Source organism: Mesoplodon bidens (genome assembly GCF_964165515.1).
Source record: "Mesoplodon bidens genome assembly, chromosome: X".
Taxonomy (NCBI): Eukaryota; Metazoa; Chordata; class Mammalia; order Artiodactyla; family Ziphiidae; genus Mesoplodon; species Mesoplodon bidens.
This window is the reverse complement of record NC_138163.1, coordinates 81547992-81562332: the sequence shown is the minus strand read 5'-3', so window position 1 is coordinate 81562332 and position 14341 is coordinate 81547992. Positions and strand designations below refer to the sequence as shown.

General features: G+C 39.4%; 1 protein-coding gene across 7 annotated transcripts in view; it reads left to right on the top strand.

Moving 5' to 3' along the window:
* TAF1 (TATA-box binding protein associated factor 1) overlaps nucleotides 1-14341 on the top strand; it is an 84969-nt gene that overhangs the window by 25224 nt on the left and 45404 nt on the right. For 6 of the 7 annotated variants that reach the window (XM_081222737.1, XM_081222740.1, XM_081222738.1 and 3 more), the window contains exons 24-28: nucleotides 6330-6495; nucleotides 7794-8005; nucleotides 11124-11232; nucleotides 11448-11546; nucleotides 11839-12016. In XM_081222737.1, coding sequence (XP_081078863.1) covers nucleotides 6330-6495; nucleotides 7794-8005; nucleotides 11124-11232; nucleotides 11448-11546; nucleotides 11839-12016 — 764 coding nt within the window. Of the gene's footprint in view, nucleotides 1-6329; nucleotides 6496-7793; nucleotides 8006-11123; nucleotides 11233-11447; nucleotides 11547-11838; nucleotides 12017-13038; nucleotides 13184-14341 lie in introns of all 7 variants that reach the window. The other variant, XM_081222741.1, reaches the window with a different exon arrangement.

Genomic DNA, 14341 nt, shown 5'->3' with positions numbered 1-14341 from the left:
TTAAAATAATAACTAGAACTATGACTTATAACATTATACCGGAACATATAAGATTTTTAGAAATTTCATGTAATGTCTGAAACATTTATATTAACGTATGTCCATACAAATAACCCAAAGAAAGTTTAGTATTAGTTGTTTTTTTGGTTAATTTGTTTGTCTGTGTCTTAACTTCTGCCCTGCAAACCGGTTCATCTGTACCATTTTTCTAGGTTCCACATACATATGTTAATATACGATATTTGTCTTTCTCACTTACTTCACTCTGTATGACAGTCTCTAGATCCATCCACGTCTCAACAAATGACTCAATTTCGTTCCTTTTTATGGCTGAGTAACATTCCATTGTATATATGTAACAAAACTTCTTTATCCATTCGTCTGTCGATGGGCATTTAGGTTGCTTCCATGACCTGGCTATTGTAAATAGTGCTGCAATGAACATTGGGGTGCATGTGTCTTTTTGAATTACGGTTTTCTCTGGGTATATGCCCAGTAGTGGGATTGCTAGATCATATGGTAATTCTAGTTTTCGTTTTTTTAAGGAACCTGCATACTGTTCTCCATAGTGGCTGTATCAATTTACATTCCCACCAACAGTGCAAGAAGGTTCCCTTTTCTCCACACCCTCTCCAGCATTTGTTGTTTGTAGATTTTCTGATGATGCCCATTGTAACTGGTGTGAGGTGATACCCCATTGTAGTTTTGATTTGCATTTCTCTAATAACTAGTGATGTTGAGCAGCTTTTCATGTGCTTCTTGGCCCTCTGTATGTCTTCTTTGGAGAAATGTCTATTTAGGTCTTCTGCCCACTTTGGGATTGGGTTGTTTGTTTCTTTAATATTGAGCTGCATGAGCTGTTTATATATTTTGGAGATTAATCCTTTGCCTGTTGATTCATTTGCAAATATTTTCTCCCATTCTGAGGGTTGTCTTTTTGTCTTGTTTATGGTTTCCTTTGCTGTGCAAAAGCTTGGAAGTTTCTTTAGGTCCTATTTGTTTATTTTTGTTTTTATTTCCATTACTCTAGGAGGTGGATGAAGAAAGATCTTTCTGTGATTTATGTCAAAGAGTGTTTCTTCCCATGTTTTCCTCTAAGGGATTTATAGTGTCTGGTCTTAGATTTAGGTCTCGAATCCATTTTGAGTTTATTTTTGTGTATGGTGTTAGGGAGTGTTCTAATTTCATTCTTTTACATGTAGTTGTCCAGTTTTCCCAGCACCACTTACTGAAGAGACTGTCTTTTCTCCATTGTATATCTTTGCCTCCTTTGTCATAGATTAGTTGACCATAGGTGCGTGGGTTTATCTCTGGGCTTTCTGTCTTGTTCCGTTGATCTTTGTTTCTGTTTTTGTGCCAGTACCACATTGTCTTGATTACTGTAGCTTTATAGTATAGTCTGAAGTCAGGATGCCTGATTCCTCCAGCTCTGTTTTTTTCCCTCAAGATTGCTTTGGCTATTCGGTGTCTTTTGTGTCTCCATACAAATTTTAAGATGATTTGTTCTAGTTCCGTAAAAAATGCCATTGGTAATTTGATAGGGATTGCATTGAATCTGTAGGTTGCTTTGGGTAGTATAGTCATTTTCACAGTATTGATTCTGCCAACCCAGGAACATGGTATATCTCTCCATCTGTTGGTATCATCTTTAATTTCTTTCATCAGTGTCTTATAGTTTTCTGCATACAGGTCTTTTGTCTCCCTAGGTAGGTTTATTCCTAGGTATTTTATTCTTTTTGTTGCAGTGGTAAATGGGAGTGTTTCCATAATTTCTCTTTCAGATTTTTCATCATTAGTGTATAGGAATGTAAAAGATTTCTGTGCATTAATTTTGTAGCCTGCAACTTTACCAGATTCATTGATTAGCTCTAGTAGTTTTCTGGTGGCATCTTTAGGATTCTTGTATATGTATAGTATCATGTATAGTATAGTATCATGTATAGTAGGTATAGTATCATGTCATCTGCAAACAGTGACAGTTTTACTTCTTCTTTTCCAGTTTGTATTCCTTTTATTTCTTTTTCTTCTGTGATTGCCATAGCTAGGACTTCCAAAACTATGTTGAATAATAGTGGTGAGAGTGGGCATGCTTGTCTCGTTCCTGATCTTACAGGAAATGCTTTCAGTTTTTCACCACTGAGAATGTTTGCTGTGGGTTTGTCATATATGGGCTTTATTATGTCAAGGTAGGTTCCCTCTATGCCCACTTTCTGGAGAGTTTTTATCATAAATGGGTGTTGACTTTTGTCAAAAGCTTTTTCTGCATCTATTGAGATGATCATATGGTTTTTATTCTTCAGTTTGTTAATACGATGTATCACATTGATTGAAGAATCCTTGCATCCCTGGGATAAATCCCACTTGATCATGGTGTATGATCCTTTTAATGTCTTGTTGGATTCTGTTTGCTAGTCTTTTGTTGAGGATTTTTGCATCTATATTCATCAGCGATATTGGTCTGTAATTTTCTTTTTTTGTAGTATCTTTGTCTGGTTTTGGTATCAAGGTGATGGTGGCCTCATAGAATGAGTTTGGGAGTGTTCCTTCCTCTGCAATTTTTTGGAAGAGTTTGAGAAGGATAGGTGTTAGCTCTTCTCTAAATGTTTGATAGAATTCACCTGTGAAGCCGTCTGGTCCTGGACTTTTGTTTCTTGGAAGATTTTTAATAACAGTTTCAATTGCATTACTTGTGATTGGTCTGTTCATATTTTCTATTTCTTCCTGGTTCAGTCTTGGAAGCTTATACCTTTCTAAGAATTTGTTCATTTCTTCCAGGTTGTCCATTTTATTGGCATAGAGTTGCTTGTAGTAGTCTCTTAGGATGCTTTGTATTTCTGCGGTGTCTGTTGTAACTTCTCCTTTTTCATTTCTAATTTTATTGATTTGAGTCCTCTCCCTCTTTTTCTTGATGAGTCTGGCTAATAGTTTATCAACTTTGTTTATCTTCTCAAAGAACCAGCTTTTAGTTTTATTGATCTTTGCTATTGTTTTCTTTGTTTCTAGTTCATTTATTTCTGCTCTGATCTTTATGATTTCTTTCCTTCTGCTAATTTTGGGTTTTGTTTGTTCTTCTTTCTCTAGTTCCTTTAGGTGTAAGGTTAGATTGTTTACTTGAGATTTTTCTTGTTTCTTGAGGTGGGCTTGTCTAGCTATAAACTTCCCTCTTAGAACTGCTTTTGCTGCATCCCATAGGTTTTGGATCGTCATGTTTTCACTGTCATTTGTGTCTAGGTATTTTTTGATTTCCTCTTTGATTTCTTCAGTGATCTCTTGGTTATTTAGTAATGTATTGTTCAGCCTCCGTGTGTTTGTGTTTTTTACGTTTTTTTCCCTGTAATTCATTTCTAATCTCATAGTGTTGTGGTCAGTAAAGATGCCTGATATGATTTCAATTTTCTTAAATTTACTGAGGCTTGATTTGTGACCCAAGATGTGATCTATCCTGGAGAATGTTCTGTGCACACTTGAGAAGAAAGTGTAGTCTGCTGTTTTTGGATGGAATGTCCTATAAATATCAATTAAATCTATCTGGTCTGTTGTGTTATTTAAAGCTTCTGTTTCTTTGTTTATTTTCATTTTGGATGATCTGTCCATTGGTGTAAGTGAGGTGTTAAAGTCCCCCACTATTATTGTGTTACTGTCGATTTCCTCTTTTATAGCTGTTAGCAGTTGCCTTATGTATTGAGGTGCTCCTATGTTGGGTGCATATATATTTATAATTGTTATATCTTCTTCTTGGATTGATCCCTTGATCATTATGTATTGTCCTTCCTTGTCTCTGGTAACAGTCTTTATTTTAAAGTCTATTTTTTCTGATATGAGTTAGCTACTCCGGCTTTCTTTTGATTTCCATTTGCATGGAATATCTTTTGCCATCCCCTCACTTTCAGTCTGTATGTGTCCCTAGGTCTCTTCTAGACAGTATGTATATATGGGTCTTGTTTTTGTATCCATTCAGCAAGCCTGTGTCTCGAGCATTTAATCCATTCACGTTTAAGGTAATTATCCATATGTATGTTCCTATGACCATTTTCTTAATTGTTTTGGGTTTGTTTTTGTAGGTCCTTTTCTTCTCTTGTGTTTCCCACTTGGAGAAGTTCCTTTAGCATTTGTTGTAGAGCTGGTTTGGTGGTGCTGAATTCTCTTAGCTTTTGCTTGTCTATAAAGCTTTTGATTTCTCCATCGAATCTGAATGAGATCCTTGCTGGGTAGAGTAATCTTGGTTGTAGGTTCTTCCCTTTCATCACTTTAAGTATAGCATGCCACTCCCTTCTGGCTTGTAGAGTTTCTGCTAAGAAATCAGCTGTTAACCTTATGGGAATTCCCTTGTATGTTATTTGTCGTTTTTCCCTTGCTGCTTTCAATAATTTTTCTTTGTCTTTAATTTTTGCCAGTTTGATTACTGTGTATCTCGGTGTGTGTCCTCTTGGGCTTATCCTGTATGGGACTCTCTGTGCTTCCTGGACTTGGGTGGCTATTTCCTTTCACATATTAGGGAAGTTTTCCACTATAATCTCTTCAGATATTTTCTCGGGTCCTTTCTCTCTCTCTTCTCTTTCTGGGACCCCTATAATGTGAATGTTGTTGCATTTAATGTTGTCCCAGATGTCTCTTAGGCTGTCGTCATTTCTTTTCATTCTTTTTTCTTTAGTCTGTTCCCCAGCAGTTAATTCCACCATTCTGTTTTCCAGATCACTTATACGTTATTCTGCTGTTGATTCCTTCTAGTGTAGTTTTCATTTCAGTTATTGTATTGTTCATCTCTGTTTGTTTGTTCTTTAATTCTTCTAGGTCTTTGTTAAACATTTCTTGCATCTTCTCTCGATCTTTGCCTCCATTCTTTCTTCGAGGTCCTGGATCATCTTCACTATCATTATTCTGAATTCTTTTTCTGGAAGGTTACCTATCTCCACTTCATTTAGTTGTTTTTCTGGGGGCCTTTCTCTACTTCATTTAGTTGTTTTTCTGGGGTTTTATCTTGTTCCTTCATCTGGTATATAGCCGTCTGCCCTTTCATCTTGTCTGTCTTTCTCTGAATGTGGTTTTTGTTCCACAGGCTGCAGGATTGTAGTTCTTCCTTCTTCTGCTATCTGCCTTCTGGTGGATGAGGCTATCTAAGAGGCTTGATGGGAGGGACTGTTGGTGGGTAGAGCTGACTGTTGCTCTGGTGGGCAGAGCTCAGTAAAACTTTAATCCACTTGACTGTTGATGGGTGGGGCTGGGTTCACTCCCTGTTGGTTGTTTGGCCTGAGGCAACCCAACACTGGAACCTACCTGGGCTCTTTGGTGGGGCTAATGACAGACTCTGGGGGGAAGGCTCACACTAAGGAGTACTTCCCAGAACTTCTTCTGCCAGTGTCCTTGTCCCCATGGTGAGCCACGCCCCCCCCCCCCCCCCGCCCGGCCTCTGCAGGAGACTCTCCAACACTAGCAGGTAGGTCTGGTTCGGTCTCCCCTTGGGGTCACTTCTCCTTCCCTGGGTCCCGATGCGCACACTACTTTGTGTGTGCCGTCCAAGAGTGGAGTCTCTGTTTTCCCCAGTCCTGTCGAAGTCCTGCGGTCAATTCCCACTAGGCTTCAAAGTCTGATTCTCTAGGAATTCCTCCTCCCGTTGCTGGACCCCCAGGTTGGGAAGCCTGACATGGGGCTCAGAACCTTCACTCCAGTGGGTGGACTTCTGTGGTATAAGTGTTTGCCAGTCTGTGAGTCACCCACCCACCAGTTACGGGATTTGATTTTACTGTGATTGTGCCCCTCCTGCCATCTCATTGTGGCTTCTTCTTTGTCTTTGGATGTGGGGTATATTTTTTGGTGAGTTCCAGTGTCTTCCTGTCGATGATTGTCCAACAGCAGCTAGTTGTGATTCTGGTGTTCTCACAAGAAGGAGTGAGAGCACATCCTTCTACTCCGCCATCTTGGTTCCTCCTGTTGCTTGAGTTTTAGTGACAGGATTCTGCACAGTTGTCCCTGGAAGTCTGTGTTAATTGGCAACCATTTTGCCTTTAGAACTTTGGGTTTGAACAAAGCCAAATCACAGGGAGAATTCCAAATTTGCTGCAAAATAAAGGCATGTTTTTAGTTCCACTGGGTCCTTTGTGTTTTCATTGGTTGGTTGGCAAAAATCTTAGGGACTCCTCAGGGCTTCTCATTCTGAGAGAGGTGCCTCTCTGCACGTGGAAGAATGATGAACAGGATAGATGGGGATGCCAGGTAGCCCCTTTTGTTTCATTCTTGATGGATTACTTTAGTTCTGAGATGTTTGCTATCAGGACAGTCTTCTTGGTTTAAGTTTGCTTATGGATCTGTGATTTTTTTTCCCCATTATTTAGTCGTAAATTTGCCCTTTTTGATGAGCAGCATCGAGAAGAGATGCGAAAAGAACGGCGGAGGATTCAAGAGCAACTGAGGCGGCTTAAGCGAAACCAGGAAAAGGAGAAGCTTAAGGGTCCTCCTGAGAAGAAGCCCAAAAAAATGAAGGAGCGTCCTGACCTAAAAGTAAGTATATGTGGTGTGATCATAACTAAGAAAGCATACCTTTTCCCTTAGCTTTTGGCATCCTCCCTTATTGGGAATGAGGGCAGTATTGTGGAAAACTAGTTTGAATTGATGTGGCCACTTGGGTGTTATTAGTACTATTGTGACTGGTACTGACAACACCAGACTTGATCTGGTGTCATTGGGTGTCATTTATACTTCATCCATTGGAAATATTTTCTGTGAGTTGAGATAGGTGTGGTGGACTTTTTTTAACATGTACATGTATGTACATATGTGAACACATCTTGTTTTTAAATTGCATGTATTAAAAGAAGCAACAGAAAAAAACATACAATACAGGTTGCTTTGCATAATTTAGGTGGGATTCCAGATATTACTGTGCAGTGTAACTGTAACGTGCATCACAAAATGATGCAACTGTGGTACAGTGGAAAGAGCCATGGACTTGGAAACAGAAGATCTGGGTTCAGGTTCTCGTTCTGCCATTTAGTAGCTTTGTGACCGTAACCTCTCCAAACCTGTTTTCTCTTCTATAAAATGATACCTATCTCACACTGGTGTTGTATTAAAGTATATAATGCATGGGAAGCACTTTATAAACTGTAAAATTCTCAACAAATGTGAACTGCTATTAACATGTACTGAGGTCATTAAGTATTTTAATGTTTCTTCTATGTGATATTATATAAGTGTTGTATGATGCAGTATTGATCCATTTTACAGATGAAACTGAGGGCAGTTGCAAAAGTAAGATGGAGATTGGTTTTTTTGTTTTTTGGGTTTTGTGCCACACTGCACGGCTTGTGGGATCTTAGTTCCCTGACCAGGGGTTGAACCCAGGCCCTCTGCAATGAGAGCACAGAGTCCTAACCACTGGACCACCAGGGAATTCCCAGAGACTTGGTATTATTAAGCCTTTTCCTTAAGGCTGGGAATACACCCATGCTGGCTGCCTGTGAGGCTGAATGCAGCCTTGGGCTTCCAATAGCCTTTCTTATGCATATTTAATATTTTCATAGTTTACAACTTGAATTGGGGATAGAAATCCTCTCCGTTTTCTCCCTCACTTGGTTTTTAAAGTAATGTTCAGTCTCTGGATTTCATTTTGTTTTTAATGTGTCATTTCCATACATGCACTTTTGTCTAGTGCCTTCTGGTTGAAAGGCGTATAACGATTCTGTTAGAATAAAAGTTCTGGGCCTGCCTTTGTTTCTTGTCTGCCTTCTATATATTTCTTAAAGCTCACATGAAGAAGCCTGCTTACCTCTGACATGTTGATACTTTTCCTTTTGCAGCTGAAATGTGGGGCTTGTGGTGCCATTGGGCACATGAGAACAAACAAATTTTGCCCCCTTTATTATCAAACAAATGCTCCACCTTCCAACCCTGTTGCCATGACAGAGGAGCAGGAGGAAGAGTTGGAAAAGACAGTCATTCATAATGATAATGAAGAACTTATCAAGGTTGAAGGGACCAAGATTGTCTTAGGGAAACAGCTAATTGAGAGGTAAGAGATAGCAGGTGGGAGAGATCTGTTGGAGGTTGGTGGTATCGATGGGTGGCAGGGGTGGATGTGATGTGTTCTCTGAAGTGGAACTGAGGACATAGGAACTTTGATGGATTTTCCTCACTAATTGTTGCCAGTAATGAAAATTAGTCTTGTGAAGCACTCATTAAGCTCCACCACTTGCCCTTGGGCATGCTACCTAACTTTTCTGAGTCTTCGTTTCCTTATTTACAAAATAAAATCACCCTTACGACGGTAGCTGTGAAGGTAAAATGAGGGAGACTGTATAAAAAATGTAGTATAGTGCCTGGCATGTAGTAGATGCTCTTCCTATTCTACTTCCAGGCACTTGTAATATTTGTAAGGTCCCTGATCTCAGATGTTCTGATAATGGACCATCCAAAAAGATTAAGGAGACAAACTGTGCTTATACTTATCTGTCTCTTGCCCTCAGAGAATTTGATAAGCAAGTAGAAAAGTTTTTAAATAAAAAAAAATTCTTCCCTAAATTTTTAGTTTGAAAATTGCAAACCTACAGAAAAGCTGAAGGAATAATTAAGTTTGTTGTTCCTCTTAATTCACCAGCTGTTAACGTTTGTCACATTTGTTTCATCTTTATATATCTAAAACATTTTCTTTCTGCTGAAACATTTGGAAGTTTTAGGCATCATGGCATTTCACTCAGATTCTTTAGCACACATCTCCTAACAATAAAGATGTGGCAAACATGATACTATTACTACATGTAAGAAAATTAACATTAATTCAGTAGGATCTAGTATTCAGTCCTTATTTAAATTTCCCCAGTTGTCTCAATGTCCTTTATTGCCTGCCCCTCACCCCCCTTCAGGATCCAATTCCAGTTCAAACATTTTAAGTATTTTGAGTCTCTCTTAATCTAGAACTGTCCTCCCCACCTTTTTGGTTTTCATGACTTTGAATGTTTTGAAGAGTCCAGGCCAGTGGTCTCATAAAATATTCCACATTCTGGATTTGTCTGTTTTCGCATTGATTATATTCAGAGTAAATGTCTTTGGCAAGATTACAGCATAGGTGGTATTATGTACTTACTGCACCACATCAGGAAGCAGATAACGTCAGGTTTTCTTAGTATTTTGATTATCTTATTAAAGTGTTAATCCCCAGATTCCTCTATAATAAAGATATGTTTTTCCCATTGTAATTAATATGTGGGTGAATATCCTGGGTTTTTAAAATTTTTTTTTTTTGGCTGTGTTGTGTCTCCATTGCTGCACGTGGGCTTTCTCTAGTTGTGGCAAGTGGGGGCTACTCTTCATTGCGGTGCGTGGGCTTCTTGTTGCAGTGGCTTCTCTTATTGCGGAGCACAGGCTCTAGGCATGCAGGCTTCAGTAGTTGCAGCATGTGGGCTCAGTAGTTGTGACACGTGGGCTCTAGGGTGCGTGGGCTTCAATAGTTGTGGCGTGCAGGCTCACTAGTAGTTGTGGCTCGTGGGCTTAGTTGCTCTGCAGCATGTGGGATCTTCCCGGACCAGGGATCAAACCCGTGTCCCCTGCATTGACAGACGGATTCTTAACCACTGCACCACCAGGGAAGTCCCTTTTTTTTTTCCCAGTAGCTTGAAACAACATATATTTATTATCTCACAGTTTCTGTGGGTCAGGAGTCTGGGCCCAGCTCAGCTGGGTCCTCTGCTCAGAGGCTGCCTTCAAGGTGTCGCTAGGGACTGCAGTCTATCCTGCTAACAATCTTTCTCTCAATAGTTTTAACATCCATTGATGATCATTACCTGATAACTCAGTTATTACACTGGGGGTTGCTTAATGGTGGTTTTTCTAATTCTTTTCATTCTTTCTGCGTTAACTGGCATTCTGTAAAGAGCTTCCCCCTCCCTTTTTTGTTTGGGTATTACTATAGATTCTGAAATTCTTTCTTTTGGAAACTTTAATATATTAAAATCTATTAACATCATTATTAATTTTGATGGCCAGATTGTCCCAAATTTGATCCCTTCAAGCCTGACCTGTGTCCTTTTGAAATGACCCTATAAATTTTGAAAACTTCTTTGCTTTTTGGCACGAGATGTTCCAGGCTGTCCTTGAAATTTCCCTGTCCCAGACCCAGAATCAGCCATTTCTCAGAGAGTCCTGGTTCCTTTTATTGGGGAATGGTATTTAGAAACCAATATCTAGGTGTTAGGTATGCTCATTGCCACTGAGATGTCATTGCTTCTAGGCTCTTAGTAGACAGAACTAGGAAATATACATATATTGTAAATCACAACTTCATATCAATAGCTCCAATTCAAATTGTATCTACAGCTTCCTTATCTTCCTCCGTTTCATATTTGTATCCTTTCTTTGGTTCCCAACATCTTGCTCTATCCTATGATATGTACAAAATAGTTTGAGAATTACAATACCAATACTACTACCAACAACAAATCTGTACAGTAGGTTCAAGGTGTTTTCTGTAATCAGTTGTCCTTGGATTATGTGCCACTGAAGTTGTACAGTCAGGGTATTCTATTCAAAATATATTTGAATTCTTTTTTGAGTATATGATTTTTAATTAATTTGATATGCAGTTATATTCATCCGTTTCTGTTTAGATTTGAGGGTTGTTTTCCATCCTCGTTAATTTAATTTATCAGTGTCTATAGTAGTCATGTTTTGAAGCACATTAGAAAAGGAAAATGTAGTATCTTGATCCCATATGATGGAAAGGAAAAAGGTGGATGGGCTTTTAATGATTGAGGGAGACTCAAATTAGTTTTTCTTTTCAAACCTGCTATAGTTTCTTCCTTGTTTCTATTCTGAGTGAGTTAAATTTCCTAGCCCTTTAACCTAAAGATAGAATGTTGGAGCTGGGAGGATTCTTGAAATTCCTTTAGCCTAGTTGCCTTATCTTCCAAATAGGAAACTGAGGTGAAGTTGTGGCTTGCCTAGTTCTTTATTAATTTGGAGATCCTATGAGGCCTTGCCTGATCTGAGCCTTAGAATGTGGATGTCTGGCCTTTGGTTTGGCTTTTTCCTCCCCAGGCTCATGCTCGGGTACCTTGGACTTCTTCATTGTAGTTGCTTTTTTTCTGGGGACTAGAAATAGGGACTGCACACTATGAAAGTGTTATTTATTGCAGTGCAGATGAGGTTCGCAGAAAATCTCTGGTTCTCAAGTTCCCTAAGCAGCAACTTCCTCCCAAGAAGAAACGGCGAGTTGGAACCACTGTTCACTGTGACTATTTGAATGTGAGTATTGACATTGCTGCTTTCTGACCACATAGGGTTCTCATTCATTCCCCCAGCCCTCTAAGCCATGGCCCTGATATAGCCTTAGATTCTCCCTTTGGCCTTGCCCTGAGAATTACATGTACTGTTCATTACAGGGTTTCCAAAATATATATGTATTGTGTTTATTATTTTTTTAATCTAAAGAAGCATTCTGATTTCTTGTTTTTCCTTAGAGACCTCATAAGTCCATTCACCGGCGCCGGACAGACCCCATGGTGACATTGTCATCCATTTTGGAGTCTATCATCAATGACATGAGAGATCTTCCAAATGTGAGTTCATTGCATTCAGACCTACAGTATGGATGGCAAGGCTGTTCTGTGTGATTTCAGATAGATGGCAGTAGAGTATAGTCCTAGGAACCTGGAACTCCTAATTCTTTGGGATATAGTTTTTCATTTATATTTTTAATAGTTTAGTAGAGGAAACAGACCTGCTCCATCTAGAGAGATTCCTTTGAGAGTTCATGGCCAGGTAGAGACAGGTAAGGTGTGAGAAAGTCTTCAGGAATTGGTCTGGCAATTGTTCTTTGCTCATGGATGGTGCTGGCTCTTGTTTGCACAGACGTACCCTTTCCACACTCCAGTCAATGCAAAGGTTGTAAAGGACTACTACAAAATTATCACCCGACCAATGGACTTACAAACGCTCCGTGAAAATGTGCGTAAACGCCTTTACCCATCTCGGGAAGAGTTCAGAGAGCATTTGGAGCTAATTGTGAAAAATAGTGCAACCTACAATGGTAAGAATCACCTGTTCTTTGACTGCAAAGGTCACCTTTCAGATCCTTATTTATCCCTTACTAGTCCTAAATTTAGACTAGATTGGACTGACTGAAGGGACCTACAATGTATTAGTGCATTCAGGGGTTATGAAAATCAGGTAATGTACATTTTAATCATTTAATAAGTGTTGCTTCTTTTTATTCCCGCTTTTTTATGTATCCTCTAGAGAATTTAGAAAATCTGTTGAAACAATTGCATGAGAAGCAGTGGGAGATAGGAGTGAGCCTAAATAAGTAGAAGGGAGAGGCATTCAGTGTGGATGGAACCCCTGCAGAGTATATGCTTGTTGACTATATTTGTCTTTGATTTGGTCTACAAATCTGTTACAGGGGCTGTTATATGTCTACTTTGCTCAAAAGCTGGAAAGGCAAGGAGGAAGAAATCTGTTTTCTGAGTCTTAAAGAGTTCAAGAAACAGTATAGCTTCTGCATGCAGAGGATAAAGTTTTCTTCTTTCCAGTTCTATCCTTAGTGTAGGGATTAAGGTTACAGATAGAGTATGAACTATGGCTCTGCCACTTACTAATTGAGTTACCTTAGACAACTTATTTAACCTCTCATAGCCTCTTCAGTTTTCTTACCTGTACACATGGGACAATAGTAGTACCTAGATTTTAATACGTTTCACAGGCAGGCCTGACCCATTTATCTAGTCTCATCTCCAGAGACTGGCTCCCAGACCTACTATAGATAGAGACTCCGGCTATGCTCAGTGTTGTATTTAACTAAATATCCTATACCATGTCTTCATGTCTTTGTATAGTCTTTGTCCGCAGAGTGCCCTTTATTCCATTTCCATTCATATTTCCAGACCAACTCATATCATCTCTTCATGAAGACTTATTCAGATTGCCCAAAGTACCCATTTTTTTCAATCCTCTGTGCCCCCCCTAGCACAATTAAATCAAGTTTTATGGCTCTTATGTGTTACATATAATTGTTTATATATCCGATTTTCCCATCACTTTGTGACCTTCTAGAGAAACTATTCATCTTTGTATTCCGAGGGCCTAGCAGAGTACTAGACACATACAGAGGAAGAAGAAATTTATTAGTCCCAACTGTCATTCAAGGTGACAAGGATAAATGCATAAACAAAAATCAGCTTGGAAGGGGAATGGGAAGGTAAGAGTTAACTTTGAAAATACAGAGCTTGAGGTACTTGTGGGTCATTTAGGTGGCAGTGTTCGTAAAAATTTGGGAACTTAAGTTATGACTTTCTCCACATCCCCCTCTAACTCAGTCTTCCTTCTTCCTCATACCCAAATGCTGATAATGGTGATAATAGTAGTAGTGCCACCATTGCTAGTATTGCTGTCCATCTAGTTGTACAACCTAGAAATGTTGGCCATTGTTATTCCACTCTCCCTGCCCTATACTCATAGATCACTAAGTTGCATAAATTGTACCTTCTAAATTTTGCTGAAATACATTACCTTCCTTTTGGTCTCCATTGCTACTATCTTAGTTGAAGCCCTTGTCGTCTCTTGTTTGACCTCTTGCAATAGCTTCCAGACTTTCTCTCTGCTGCTTGCCTTAATTCTTCACACTGTTGACAGGGTATTTTTTTCTGATACACAAATTTGAAAAATTACTCTCTAGCTTAAAATCTCCAGTGCCTTTGTATCTCCTGTGAGACCATTGTAATATGTCCCTTCTTGCCTTTCCAAGTTCCATTTCCTATTTCTCCTCCACACATACCTACCTGTATTCCAGTTGTACCAAACTACTTGTGATTCCTGTTGTGAAATGTATTGTTTCATGTTTCCATGAATTTGCTTACTTAACATGTTTTTGCATACTTTTTCCTCCCTCTGGAATGTTTTTCAACCCTACTGTCTACCAGATAGACTTCTCTTGTTTAATAACACTGCTCGATTGTCATTCACAACAAGCCTTCCCTACTCCTCCCTGGTACTCAGATTTAATTGTTGTAAAACAACTTAAAACACGTTGCAACCCCTCCATAGTTCATAGTAATCAGTGTATTCCTCTATTTGCACTTACACTCACTTTTCTTTTTTTCTTTTTTTTTTTTGGTATGCGGGCCTCTCACTGTTGTGGCCTCTCCCGTTGCGGAGCACAGGCTCCGGACGCGCAGGCTCAGCGGCCATGGCTCATGGGCCTAGCTGCTCCGCGGCATGTGGGATCTTCCTGGACTGGGGCACGAACCCGTGTCCCCTGCATCGGCAGGCAGACTCTCAACCACTGTACCTCCAGGGGAGCCCTACACTCACTTTTTAAAAACTTTATTATGGAAATTGTCAGGCATATACAGAAGTA